Source organism: Lepisma saccharinum, unplaced genomic scaffold, assembly GCF_977018435.1.
Source record: "Lepisma saccharinum unplaced genomic scaffold, izLepSacc3.1 HAP1_SCAFFOLD_807, whole genome shotgun sequence".
In the NCBI taxonomy this organism is placed as follows: domain Eukaryota; kingdom Metazoa; phylum Arthropoda; class Insecta; order Zygentoma; family Lepismatidae; genus Lepisma; species Lepisma saccharinum.
Window position 1 is genome coordinate 51,461 of NW_028143470.1, and position 15,101 is coordinate 66,561.

General features: G+C 36.0%; 2 protein-coding genes across 2 annotated transcripts in view; one reads left to right on the forward strand and one right to left on the reverse strand.

Annotated features, from left to right (window-relative positions):
* The window catches only part of LOC145983332 (uncharacterized), a gene marked incomplete at its 3' end in the record, with an annotated part of 66,057 nt that overhangs the window by 32,915 nt on the left and 18,041 nt on the right, over positions 1–15,101 (forward strand). The window contains exons 4-6 of the mRNA XM_083116473.1: positions 221–304; positions 10,017–10,107; positions 14,390–14,455. Coding sequence (XP_082972599.1) covers positions 221–304; positions 10,017–10,107; positions 14,390–14,455 — 241 coding nt within the window. The remainder of the gene's footprint in view (positions 1–220; positions 305–10,016; positions 10,108–14,389; positions 14,456–15,101) is intronic.
* Positions 749–7,699, reverse strand: LOC145983331 (uncharacterized). Its single transcript, XM_083116472.1, has 2 exons — positions 6,880–7,699; positions 749–898 (listed from the first exon to the last, which is right to left on the reverse strand). Exons 1-2 carry the CDS (start codon positions 7,633–7,635, stop codon positions 749–751), a joined length of 906 nt encoding a protein of 301 aa, XP_082972598.1. The 5' UTR covers positions 7,636–7,699.

Here is a 15,101-nt window from a genome sequence, read left to right on the forward strand (position 1 = left end):
TAGACTGCAAAAGTGCCACGTCGTATTTTTGCAGAGCCTGTGAAAGAACAAAATGCCGGAAAATTATCCGCTGGTATAAATAAATAAATTCCAATCAATACTTTCCGATATCCATACTGATACTTTGGTATCGTCTCAGACCTTGTTATTAATATTTTTGTATTTTTTAAAATAAAATTGTACATATTTTGTTCAAATAAGATTTTGCTTTAATTTTCAGTGGATAAAGGATTCATTTCTACATTCTATAGACGAAGAATGTGATCCCAATGTGCCCACAAGCTTGCCAGTAAATTATGGAAATGTAAGTATTTTTTTTACCAATATCTACGAGGACAAATCAATAAGTCAGTCCCACGATTTTTTTTCACAGCAATTTGTTGGTCAAACATGAGGACAATAGGTGTGCAGGAGTAGCAGTTTGTTACTTATTTTTCTACATTTCCACCACTGACGGCAATGCATTTTTCCCACTGTGACACCAATTTGGATATGCCAGTGGCATAGAACGTCGTCGGCTGCTGCTGCATCCACTGCCGCACAGCATGTTGCACTTCACGATCAGACGAGAAGTACTGGCCAGACAATTCCTTCTTCATAGGGCCGAAGAAATGATAATCAGAGGGCACCAGATCTGGACTGTATGGCGGATGTCCCATGATTTCTCAGCCTTACCGAGCAATTTTTTCCTTGACCGCCATGGCGACGTGTGGCCTTGCGTTGTCGTGAAGGCCTTGAACTGCTGACATCAGTTCCCAACGGCTTTGCGGCATAGCTTCATCCTCGCGTGAATCTCCATCGGTGTCTTGCCATCAGCCCAGAAGAACCGCACCACGGAACGCTGCTCCTCGACCGTCGACGATGTCAGGCAGGTAGTCATGTTTGTCACTGCTGCCATCTGTGGCAGAGACAAAGGAACATTACAAAATCACTCATTATGACCTCGGGTCGGATGACATTTTTCAGTCCCCAAAAGTTCACCTTGGTGTGATTATCCAATCCTCTGCAAAACAAAATCGTGGAACCGACTTACTGATTTGCCCTCGTACTTAAATATATTGCCATTTAATAATGCCCTTTTAACTTAGATTTACTATTTTTTTTTTAACCTTTAGATGCCGAATGTGTGATCTTAGCCTGTGGTTGTTTTGAGTGTGTACTGCTTTATCTAAATTTAAATACTATTGTAAAAGCAAAGTGAAGGTATACTTCTTTGGGTATATTTGGTTGAAAAGTGTGCTAAAATATAAACTTGAAATAGTTTTTCGGAATAAGCACTGAATACGACTAACTCACTAACTCCCTAGCCTTCTTAAACCCGAAGGTTCATGGCTGCAGCAACACAGGCCTTCCATCTTTCCCTATCTTGAGCAAGATCTATATACTCTTTTCCATCCCTACCGATTTCTCTTAGGTCCATCTCAACGTTGTCCCTCCATCTTCGTCTTGGCCTTCCTACTGGTCTCTTACCATCAGGTTTCCCAACAAGAATCCTGTAAACTCCTCTTTCCTCTCCCATTCGTGCCACATGGCCTGCCCACCTAAGTCTTCTTGATTTAATTATTCTAATAATATCTGGACATGAATACAAATTATGTAGTTCTAAATTATGTAACCTTCTCCACTCACCTGTCTCCTCATCCCTTTTAGGTCCAAAGATTTTCCTAAGGATCTTATTTTCAAATACCCTCAATTTCTGTTCCTCTTTCAATGTAAGGGACCAAGTTTCACATCCATATAATACTACAGGCAAAATTACTGTTTTGTATATTTTAACTTTTAGTTTCTTAGATATTAAACGAGAAGACAAAAGTTTATGAAGAGAGTAGTAACATGCATTTCCTGAATTGAGCCTACTTTTTATTTCCTCTTTAATATAATTTTCATTTGTTAACCCTTATGGACACGCGTGAATATTTGTGACACAACCACACGCATGGGGTGTTTTTCACCCCACACTTTATATTGCAGTTTTTTACAAATGTATGAGTAAAAAAGGTTTTCTGTTTTTTTGTTAACAATTAGTCTTTTCCATAATAGTTAAACATATTTTAGCTATATAAAACAACTGTATAGTGGTTTGAATAATTGTTGATTAGACAGTTACATGTTTCTTCTGTATTTTAAAGTATTGTTAAAAAAGAAGTAAAAATGTTAACTGTACCCAAAAAAAAATAGTTTTTTACTTGCATGTGGTTACAAGACAGGGCAATGAAACAACTGAAGGTATTTTAGTCATAGGTTTATTATACAAATTTATTAGTAAATCACCATCGAGTATTGGTCAATTTAGCCAGCTGTTTATAATATCATAAAAACTTTTTCCCAAACCAACAAAATTTTTAGAGTGCTTTTTTTAATTTTTGATAAAATCTAAACAAGAGTATTATTTAAAGAGATACATTTATAAAAAATTATAAAATTTAAATCAAATTTATAACATGTTACTTAGCTACTGACAAAGGTTTTTGTGAGTGAATGTTCAAATTTATTCTGGGCAGCATTCTTCGCAGTAGATGAAGGTGTGCTCTTTACAATGCTGTCTATTATGCTTTCGTCTATCATACACAACCACTCATCAAGTGGGGTTTTTGGCTTCTTTAGCAACGGCTTTTACAGTAGGATGATGTGTACTTACAATATTATGAGCTCTTGTCCTTGCGTTTTGTGGTGGTGTTTGTTTCTTCCATACAGTAGTTTAATCTTTCCCTATATAAGTGTTAAGTCTGTGAGCCAATGGTAGTTTGCTGTCACTGTCACTTTCTTCACTTTTACCACTGTCACAGTCTTGTTCAGTTTCTGTATCATGTTCACTTTCGTGTAAACTGTCTTGTTCTGCATCACTATCTTCGCCAACAATTGATTCATTATCACTTCCACACTCATCCAACATGGACAGAATCCTCGCTTGTTTGCTACCCAAATTATCCATTTTTGGAGTTTTTTTTAAATATGCAACTTAAAACACCATCTAGACTACAGTTCATAAAAAAACGTAACAATTAGATAAAACAAATAAGAGAAACTAAAAAAGCAGAATTTTGGAAATGTGTAACGTAAGCACACGCGTGGGGTGTAAAGCACCCCTGGCCAAGTTTGACGATGTTCACTGAGTGACAGCTGCGCGCAAACTGATTGACCTTGAGTCAATGACTAGAGGGGCAAACAACGGAAAGGTACCTGGAAGGCCACCAACAGAAACAAAACACTTTTAAACGTAGTAAAGAAGAGAGACTGTCTGGGGTGGATTACACCCCAGCGCGTGTGCATAAGGGTTAATATTACTCCTAAGTATTTGAATTTGGAAACTGGTTCAAACGAGTTGTTATCAATAATTAGATTTTGATTATTACATAACACTTGGTTTCGGCCTGTAAGCATATATTTAGTTTTGTCTTTGTTAACTTCCAAACCTATCTCTTTAGCAGTTTTGAAAAATATTTTAGCATTATTCTTAATTGTATTCATATCATCCCCCAGTAAGTCTACATCATCTGCATATGCTAACAACTAAGTCACACCATTTAATTTTAGTCCTTCTTTAGTTTCTTTTACCTTCCTAACAGCATATTCTAAGGCAAAATTAAAGAGCAATGGAGATAATGCATCTCCTTGTTTTAACCCATCATGAATTGTAAATTTGTCAGACATATTAATACCCACACGAATTTTACTTTCTGTTTCACTGGTGCATATTTTTATCATACTAACAAGCTTCTTAGGTATTCCAAACTCTACTAATATATTATATAATTTATCTCTTTTGACCGAATCATATGCTTTTTTGAAATCAATGAATAGCTGATGGACATTTTGATTATATTCCCACTTTTTTTCAAGTGTCTGTCTGATGTGAAAAATTTGATCTGTAGTTGATCTGTTACGTTTAAATCCACATTGATAATCACCTATAATTTCATTAGCATATGGGGTTAGTCTTGTTAAAAGAATGTTAGACAATATTTTATATGTTGTTGAGAGTAGAGAAATTCCACGGTAATTATTGCAGTTCATTTTATCACCTTTTTTAAACACAGGAACAATTATGTATTCTTTCCACTGTTGAGGGATTTCTTCTTTATTCCATATTAAACAAATTAATTTATGAATTTGACATATTAATGAATTTCCACCATATTTAATTAACTCAGCTGGTATTAAATCAATGCCAGGTGCTTTGTTATTCTTTAGCCTTTTAATAGCATCTTTAACTTCAGTCAAGTTAGGTTCTGGAACTAAAGGTTCTACTTCTGATTTATCTCCTACATGGACATTTAAAAGGTCATTAAAGTAGTTCTTCCATCTATTTAGAATATCACTTGGGTCAGCTAGAAAATCACCGTCTTTATCTTTTATCAAGTTTACTTTAGGTTGCCACCCCTTTCTAAACTCATTTACACCTTTATATAAATCTCTGATATTTTTATTTTTGCTGTTTGTTTCAATTTCGTTAATTTTGCTTTTCAAGTAATCTCTTTTTTTACTTCTAAACGTGCGGTTAACTTCTTGCTTTATTCTATTATAATTGTTTAGATTTGTATCATGAGAGTTATTTAACCACCGAAGTCTAGCCTGATTTCTTATTTCTATTAGATTATGACATTCATTATCAAACCATGGCTTACCTTTTCTCGGTTTATGGTATCCTATACTTTCTTTAGCTGCTGATTCTATTGCATTACGTATGTACTCCCAATTCTTATTTACATCTGTTTCATTTATATTTTCATCATCATTTAAATCCTGCAAAACATCAAATATATTTGACAGTTTAATTTGGTAATCTTTCTTAATTCTTTCATCAGCAAATTTTCCTGTATTAAATTTTAGAACTTTTAGATTTTGTTGCTTACGATTTATCACTGAGTCTTTCTCTTAATTTAACAGTTACTAAATAATGGTCACTGGCACAGTCAGCACCTCTATGTGTACGAACGTCAATTATACTAGTATGCCTTCCCTTATCAATCTATCTGATTATGAGTTTTACCATCTGGAGAAGACCAGGTATATTTATGGATATCTTTATGTTTAAAAGTGGTACTTTTCACAATTAAATTCTTTGAGGTTGCAAAAGTAATCAATCTTATACCATTATCATTACTTAATTCATGAAGACTTTCTTTACCAATCGTGGGTTTAAATGTCTCTTCTTTGCCAATCTGTGCATTACAGTCACCTAACAGAATTTTCATATCATACTGAGAAAATTTATCAAAGAACTGTTCTAACTCTGTATAAAAATCATCTTTAGTATTATCATCTTTATCTTCCGTTGGTGCATGTATGTTTATTAAAATAATTTTACACCACCTACCCTGTAAAACTGCATATGATATCCTATCATTAATAAATTCTACTGTTTTAAGAGCCGAGATAATTCTATTATTTATGAAAAAGCCTGTTCCAAAATTATGATTTTCAGTACCACCATAGAAAAATGTATAATTTTTAGTTTTACAATTCCCTTCTCCTGGCCACCTAACTTCCTGGACAGATACTACATCTAATTTATACGTAACTATCTCATTAACTGTACACTGAAATGCCCCAGGCCGGTAAAGGCTCAGAACATTCCAGGTGCCTAATTTGATATCCTTATTCCTAACGTAGATCTTATCCTTAGTCCAGTGACCTCCCAAAGTAGTCCCCACCCGGAGATCCGAACGGGGGACTATTTTACCTCCGGAATATTTTACCTTGGGAACATTCTTGGCCTTATATTGCTGTTTCTTGACTTTTTTTTTTTACAGTGCAGAGTTGTCAGCTCTACGCCTAACCCCCAATATGAATGGAGGAACTACTACACAAGACGAACACAAACACATTAGACAGCACAACTACTACACAAGACAACTATAACACAATATAAACACAAACACACCACAACTACTACACAATATAAACATAAACAAACTACACACCACAACTACTACACAAGACAAACACAAACAAATTAGATAGCACAACTACTACGCAAGACAAGGCAATAATACAGTACCTTTTATGGTCGAGGCATCCGTGGAGTAGCAGCTAGCGTGGCAGGAAGTGGGATCGTGTCTACTGGCATTTAGACCCACACCTGGTGTCCAGTTTGCATGTGTTTGTGAAGCGTTAAAGTGTTAACAAATGTTTTAGATGGTTTTGTTTTAGTTTACGTATTACTGGTGCTTTTCTGCAGTCTAACAATGCCACGGTATCCATACAATTTGAAACAAAGCATTCTTATGTACAACTCCTTAAGTCATTACGAATTCTTGTAAGGAAGTTAGAATAAGTTTTGCAGCAGAATTTCTAGATGTTCCTGTTTCACACAGAGACAGTGTTTGGATACTTGTAAACAAATTTAGTTAATCAGGGTCTGTTATTGATAAGAAGCGAAGGGTAAAACTGCATGAGTTTAATGAGAAACTAGACGACGTTGAAGCACAATCAAAAATCCCTCCTGTGCCTTGCACACAAAACAGATATTTTCATGACGTCTGCGTGGCACGGTACCAAGCATTTAAACCTGAAGCAATACATTAGAAGAATCAGGATGGCTACAAACAAGCAGAAATGAAATTCCCTGACTTTTCCAGGACAAAATTTACATTTTTCCCTGACAATTACAAACTAAACTAAATCGACGTTTTTGCAAATTGAAATCACCTCCTGTAGTCATCTAAAATTACAAATTTTTACATGAACTTAACCAAATATTAAAATGTCTACGAGTAACAGGAAAAAAATAATATGTACATGTCATTCCAGAAAAAAAATCTCCATCACCCCAACACAGGGGTGTGCTTAGTTTAACTAAAGGTGAAGGTTCTCTATTGAGATTATCATTTCAAAATTATGAGTAACTTCATCAAAAACTTTAATCTTGCAACTTACCTCTTCTAACTTGTGCTCCAGGGATGAGGCCTTTTCCATTAATTCATTATTTTGATCCTTGAGGGCACATAGACTCTGAAGCTGATCGCTTACTATTGATGCAGAATCATCAGCTTCCTTCTGAATACATGCTTTCTGTTCCTCCAATAGAGCTATGACTTTCCTACACTCGCAGAGTTCTTCACTTACTCTATGCAATTTGCCTTGTTTCTCATCAATGGTTTTCTTTTGACTAGACACGTTATCCTCAAGCTGACTTATTTGTTCAACTAACTCATCCTTTAAACTCACTACACTTTCACTAGCTTTCAGTTTTTGGGCCAATTCTTCATTGTTACTCTTCTCGTCGTTCAACAACAACTGAAGTTCCTTCAACTGAGAGGACAACATTGAGCAAGTACACTTTTGGTTTATCTCTTCCAGTCTTTCAATAACTTCATTCTTCTCAGCAATTTTGGCATCCTTGTTTTCATTTTCTTGCAACAGTATCTCTTCTTTTGATTTCAGCTCAGTTATTGCTCGCTCCATATCTTGACACACCACTTCATACTCTTTAACAGCAGCCTGGAGTTCTTTCAACTGCTTCCGTTCTTCAGAACGAAACTTGAGTTCACTTTCATCAGTAATGAAGGAACAGAACATTTCGCTGACACCCCTTTCAGATGAAAGTTTATTTTCCTGAAGTTGAACTTTGAGATTGAGAAGTTCGCCTTCTTTTTTGTCCAGACAATTCTGAAGGTCAGATTTTTCTTTCATTAACTTCTCATACGCTTCATTTGGAAGATTCACATTGAGTTCAGCATCTTTGTTCTCGGGGAAAGCATTTCCTTGCTTTAGCACTGAATACGAGGGTCACTTTTTATATTTTGAGCCTTGGCAACACTGATTGAAGTTAGACGCGACGATTTGACGTTTGCACGGAATCGTCTGGCATTGTTGACCATAACGTACTTCAAATGTTTTGTCAATAGCTTCATTTGTGTTGTTTATGTTGCCTTGGAGATTGCGCGACAACAATAAAATGGAATTAACTCGTGAACATTTTCGTGCGATGATTTTTTACGATTTTCGACGTGGATTATCAAGACAAGAGTGCATCGATCAACTTACTTCCACATTTGGCGATGAAGCCCCATCCTTTGCCACTGTGAAACGCTGGTATAACAAATTTAATCGTGGCCGCCATTCGCTCACCGACGAGATTCGCGAAGGTCGTCCAAATTCAGTTGTTGTTCAAGAAAACATTGATGCTGTGCAAAACCTAATACTGCAAGATCGTCACGTGACATACTGTGAGATTGAGGCAACCATAGGCATTAGTTCCACCAGCATATATAAAATATTACATGATCATTTAGCTGTGAGAAAGGTATGTTCTCGTTGGATCCCACACAATTTGACAAAAACTCAAAAAGATGCTCGCGTTAATTGGTGCAAACAAATGCTCAATAAATACAATCGTGGTGCTTCAAAAGACGTATATAAGATTGTAACAGGTGACGAATCATGGATATATGCATATGAGCCGGAACGTAAACAGCAGTCGACTGTATGGGTGTTTCAAGATGAACCCAATCCAATAAAAGTTGTTCGCGCTCAAAGCACATCGAAACAAATGGTCGCCTGTTTTTTCTGGAAAACTGGTCATGTGGCAACTGTGCCTTTAGAGGAACGTAGAACGGTCAACTCTGAATGGTACACAACAATTTGTTTGCCAGAGGTCTTCGGTCAAATACGGAAAACAAACAAACGCCGTCGGATCATTCTTCATCAAGACAATGTCAGCTCTCACACATCTCGTCTAACAACCGACTTTATGAACAGTCAAAAAATCGAATTGATGGGTCATCCACCGTACAGTCCTGATTTGGCACCCAATGACTTCTTCTTGTTCCCGAATGTCAAGAATAAATTGCGTGGACAACGATTTTCGTCGGCTGAAGATGCCGTTTTTGCGTTCAAAAACCATATTATGGAGGTGTCTCAAGAAGATTGGAAAAACTGCTTTGACAAATGGTTCGAACGAATGCAAAAGTGTATTGACCATAAAGGAGAATACTTCGAAAAACAATAAAGCAGTTTTCAATGGCAAATTCCTGTTTTTTCATTGTTAGGCTCAAAATATAAATAGTGACCCTCGTAAAAATAACACCTATTATGTAAATTAAAATAACAGCAAGAAATTAAGGTCCCTGGTTATGAACGGATAAAAGGGAAAATGTGTGGCAAGGCTAGCATGGTCTTAGTCCCTCAGTTGTTTGAGCAATAGCACAGTATGCTCAAGACCTGAAGTTGGGTCCTGGGCAAGCATGTAGTTTTGCTTTAATTCTATGATATAACATCTCACTCTGGTTCGATTCCCAGAGTGGATGATCTAAGATCAAAATTTTTCTGACCTTCTTCCCGCATAAAGCAGCTTTGGGGCTCACCCAGCCTCAAATCACTGGGTAGATTGGGGGTGGGGGCAAAGGCAGCCAGACCATGGCACTGATCACATCACCCTCAAAATGGCTTAGATCGAGAATGTGTGGGGCCCTACCCCCCCCCCCCCACCCTTCTCCCAAATTGCACAGTGCTATATGAACTGGGAACTTAGAAGTCTCTGTTCACCAGAATTTCATGTAATAACGCAAATAAATGTGTCATGAAACTATGATGTGAGAAGAATTAATAACCAAAGAAATTAGTGCCAAGCCAATGACAAAACAAAATTTTTCATAGTGACATCAGCAAAAAGAATAAACTAGTAAAGGGCTTTCTTCTTTACATCTTAATGTATTAGGACTTATTTTTTCATATACAGTGGAATTTTGGTTATACTTTTTCAGGGATGTGATGTTGAAGAACTTGAAAAATTGGTAAATATGAAATTCAGGATGGAATTTTAACATTTTGTTGCGTTGGGACTGAGGAACAATATGGGAAAACGTATAACCCAGAAACATTAAACCAAGGACACTAAGACTTATTTCAATAAGAACATAAATTCATATTTCTACTGTATTAATTTTCTTTGTCAGTGTTTAATCAGCATGTATGTATCATAAAGTGTAGTGCACTCATAGGACTTTTTCCCTTTGGTATTTTAAGCAATATGCAGAGTACAAGCAATACTACTTTGTTCTTTATTTTTGCAGAATGAATGTGAAAGTAATGGATTTAATCCCTTTGGTGATGACACCATACATGATGTTCTGAATTGGACAACAGATATTAGTGTGTGTGGAGGTAAGTGCATTCTTGTAAATATAATATGTACTTTATTTACTCATGTATAATGTGCACTTTTTTCCAAAATTTTTGCCCCAAAACTGTGGTGTGTATTATGATTCAGACACCCAACATGAAACCGTACAGGGTCATTGCATTGATTTTTCATGTTTACGGAACCCTATCATGTAATATATCGTTGTAAAGCTTGAATCCTGCAGTTTCTGAATATGACAACAGTATTCCATGCAAGATATACATGGAGTGTGTAAATTCCTTAATGGAAGAAATCTTGTGCTGCTAACTGCTATTTGGAAGGTCCTGAATGTGCCTCGTATAAATGTTACATTAGTCACGGAAAGAAAAAGTATATATTTTGAAAAAGAAGGAATGAACAATTGAATGGGTATGACGTCATTCACTCTTGATCAGCATAGCAACAGATTTACAACCTACAACTAAGAAAGCAATTTCTTGAAACTGGATTGTACTGCGCATTATATACGAGATATAATTTTTTCTCACTTTTACCCATCCAAAACCAGAGTGCGCATCATACACGCATGCACACTATACATGCATAAATATGGTAATTACATAATTATATGGGCAATAGTAATCACTTACATGATTTCATAATAACGTTGACTCAAAGTGTAAAGGCTGTGCTTAGATTGTTCTCATAAAAGAACTTCATGTTTTCTTCATCATGTGCAATTCAGTTCGATTGAAAAAATAAAAAAAACTCATATTATGGAGTACATAGTTTGCTGAATCAGTTCCAGGATGTTTTGTCGACAAACCTATAACCATGATATATATCACTAACTAACTCTCTAGCCTTCTTAAACCTGAAGGTTTATGGCTGCAGCAACACAAGCCTTCCATCTGTCCCTAACCTGGGCAAGATCTATCCAATCATTTCCATCTTTCCGATTTCCTTTAGGTCCATCTCAGCGTTATCCCTCCATGTTCGTCTTGGCCTTCCAACTGGTCTCTTACCATCAGGTTTCCCAACAAGAATCCTGTAAACTCTTCTTTCCTCTCCCATTCATGCCACATGGACTGTCCACCTAAATCTTCTTGATTTAATTATTCAAAATATCTGTACAGGATGTCATGATGATACATGTCAGGTTTCTTGATAGGTGTAGGGGAAGTAGTTGTGGATTTTCAGTCACCAGGGTGGAGGAATAATAACAGTTGATCAAAGCTTGTTCTAGACTGAGGTTGGTCTGTCCAGAATTGGCTTAGGTGTTGAGGTGTTTTCCTCTGGACCATTAAGCAGGGATAGAAGAATACAGGGTGACCAGTCGCCACCTGAAAATTTTCCCTGGGTGCCTGCATTTTTTATTTAAGTTCTATTTTTTAAATAATATTTTTAGTTCACTTGCAGAAATTTCCTTTACCTTTTACTTAAATAACCAGTACAATATGTTGTTTTTTTTCAATATTTGTGTGTTTTCTGTATCATTAAATCAGAATAATAAACATGCCAATGTTTGCACTGTTGCTAGCCAAATTTTAAAATCTGCAGCGATATGATAGTGTGCCATATATTAGAATGCATTGCATAGTTATTCATGCTCTTACCAGTAGAGCCCACTTTAGTAAGGCCACTCCGGCACAAGAATTAATTACTTTTAATCCAAACTTATATTTATTAATAAATTAAATGTTTTAAGATCACAGTTTATCTTAGTTGGATTCTTGGTTTTCTTAACACTTATTTGAAAAAAGCAAAGTGTAAGAATAAGGGACTGGCATCTGATTTATTTATAGATCTCTGTCTACCCCTGCCAGGGAGTATGATCAGCTTGGAGTGATATAGCCGGAGAAGTGTTGTAGGACAGGGGTTCCCAAACCTTCAAACTTTTTCGTTTCACGGCACCCTTAGTGTTTCAAGATTTTTCTGCAGTGCCCAAGTCAGAATGTAGGCCTATCTAGCACTTGCAACACTCAGTTAGTGTGGTTAGGTTGCTTGCCGTAAGTTAAAAAAATAAACATATATTTTAAATTCTGAAACGTTTTACATGTAAAATGTACTAAATAAGCACATATTTGGAAGAAACATATAATTTCGGTAAAAATATTGTAACATTTTGCAGTGCCCCTGTAAGCCAGCTACAGCACTCCAGGGAACCACTGTTGTAGGGTTTGATAGGGATAAAGTTCTTCAAATTATCTTCCTTGAAGTGCAAATCCTTGATGATTGACTATTGACCTTACGCTTTGCTATTCATGTATCTGTAAGTACATGTACAGGGTGGTCAAAAATTATTGAGCATATTTCAAATCCGAATAAAACTAAAGAAATAAGTAAAGTACCCACACAGTGGAACCTCAATTTTGCGTTTTGCAGGAGACTGAGCTGGAAAAACTAAAAATGAAGAAATATGTAAAATTCAGGAGAATTTTGTAACATTTTCCTATGTTGGGACCATCAAGATTGAATGTATAATGTGCTTTCTACCTGTCCTGTCTGGTCCACTTTTGTTCCTTCTTTACATGGATGATTGCTCGACAGACTGTACTTCTCTTTGTTGATGACTGTAAACTCTTCAAAGAAATTTCATCTCAACATAATTCACTAATCTTACAACAAGCTCTTACAGAAATACTTTTTTGGTGTCACCAGTGGAAACTTGAATTGAATCCTCTGAAACGATCCTGCCTCACCATTTCCTTAAAATGGAACAAAAACAGTCCCATCAAAAAGATTACCTCTCAAAAAGATCTTGATGTTATCATCCATAAAAAACTAAACTTCACTGAACACATCACATATACTACTAAACGAGCCATGCATCTCCGTGGTCTTCTGTATAGGTTTCCTGAAATTCAAAACCAATCATCCATTAGCATATTTTTCAAATCATTTATCTCTCCCATTCTTGACTGTGGCTTCTAAAACTAATCTTTCCAGGATTGATTCTGTCCTCAGCTTTTTCCTTGCCATTGCTCACCATAGAATACCTTCTCTCAGACACGTCAATAAAACAGATATTATGTCCATTTTGAATATCCAGTCACCACACACTCGTCATGAACTAGCAGACATGAAATTTTTGCATAAAATCATAATGGCAAAATTAAATCCGAATTCTTAGTCAACCAATTTCATCTACGAGTTTCCACACGGCCAACCTGCAGCATAAAGCTCTTTCGCATTCCCACTACAAGGCCCTCTCTTCTACACCGGTCTCCTTAATATAGGCTCCCTCACTTACATAATAACTGCCTGATTTTTTCTTGGCAGAACACAGTTTCCAACAATCGCTAAGAATGTACGTGTAACATTTCTTTTCTTTTTCCTCTGCTATCTTGTATTGGCTTGTTTTTTTGTTGTTGTTGTTTTTATTTTATTTTTCTTGTTGCTACAGTTTCAGTATAAAATGGTCTTTCAGTACTCTATCTGAAACTTGAAGTAAATAAGTAAATAAAATGTAAAATCCGGAAACGTGTTCCACTGTATTTATTTTGTTGTGTTTAATACACTATATTGTACAGTTTTATTACCAGCACGTGCAATGAGATTATTTACCCTGGCTACTCGTAAAAGCTTGTCTCACTGGGTGCATGAGGTCTTCGGAGACTGGTGGTCTGCCAGCACCTTTCCTATGTTTGACACTTTCTGTATCCTTAAATTGCTGATCCCAATGTTGTATGGAGTCTTTACTAGGAGGATTACACTTGTACTTTAAGCGAAAACGTCTTTGAACAGTTATTGTGGGTTTAGTTTTGTGAAACCAAAGAATGCACATGCAACTTTGTACTGAGATTCCCTACCTTGCTACAATATTCAGTTGATGTCAATACAAATTATTACTAATGCTCTATCATTTGCAACAACAACAAAAAAATATGCTGCTTCAGTAGTGTTTTTTTTTTTTCATTCATGTATCAAATGCTCTCAATAATTTGTAACCACTCTGTATTATATGAACTTGCTGTAAGTGTTGTTTCTTTCATAAAATTTTTTCCATAGATTGTATCAGCATTCTTTGTAATATAATTAAACCTTGTTTCCATATTAAAAAACACTAAGTTGCTGACCAAGGCAGTTTATTAAGATATAAAAACACTTAACATGTAACGAAGAACTCATCGTCTGAGGAAGACAGTGATACAGGATTGAAACGTTACATGTTAAGTGTTTTTATATCTTAATAAACTGCCTTGGTCAGCAACTTAGTGTTTTCAGCATTCTTTGTCCAAAAAATTGTTGAATTTTTTTAAAGCACATTAATTTTGCAACTAACTTGCTTCATTAGTAACAATCTGTTTTATTTTTTCATAGATGAGGAGGATTTGCCTCAAGAAAGAGAGACTGGCCCAGAAGTTCAAAATATTAAATGTAAAGCAGGTGAGTTTTTACAATTGAATTCTATTCTAAATATGAGGGGTGTTCAAGCCAAACCTGGACTTTTGAGTTCATTAAATGAAATGAATTTCAAGAAGTGAAAACTGCATTTATTTTTCGACATACTCCCCTGCTGCATTTATACACGTTTCCCAGTGTTTAACTAAAGTCCATTTTTTTCCACTACGAAGTGGATGTAAACAAAAGCACGTGTTCTAGAGAAAGCCAGTGCAGCCCTATTGGTGGATTCTGGCAGTAGTCCCTCCGCAGATGTTTTGCACCCTGATAGATAGATAATTCAATGCCGTCTCAAAACTAGAGTTATACAGCATTGTATTCTGTTCAAAGCATTTACTAGCCTTATCCTTGCTTATGGATTCATAACCATTCTTTAGTAAAGCACCTACGGTGACATTCACTCATTCAAATTAACGAAATTCCCGCTACTTGTCCGTCACTCTGTGTTGTGCAGTGTTGCAAATTCACAATATTAAGTAGAGTCTATAATAGTCTTGAAACACCGGACTAGACAGAATTAGAAAACATGATTTCGACTGACAGTGGGAATCTAGATTACACACGCATTCATGTATATACTACAAAGATGCACACATATACTTTCAACTTCATGCATTTTACCACATAAAAC

What these genes read in the sequence shown, in the direction of transcription:
- LOC145983331 (XM_083116472.1), bottom strand. Translation starts at nt 7,635, where the DNA reads ATGAAAGAAAAATCTGACCTTCAGAATTGTCTGGACAAAAAAGAAGGC. An exon ending in TGGAGCACAAGTTAGAAGAG is followed by an intron (nt 899 to 6,879) that starts GTAAGTTGCAAG and finishes TCTCTGCCACAG; the next exon opens with ATGGCAGCAGTGACAAACAT.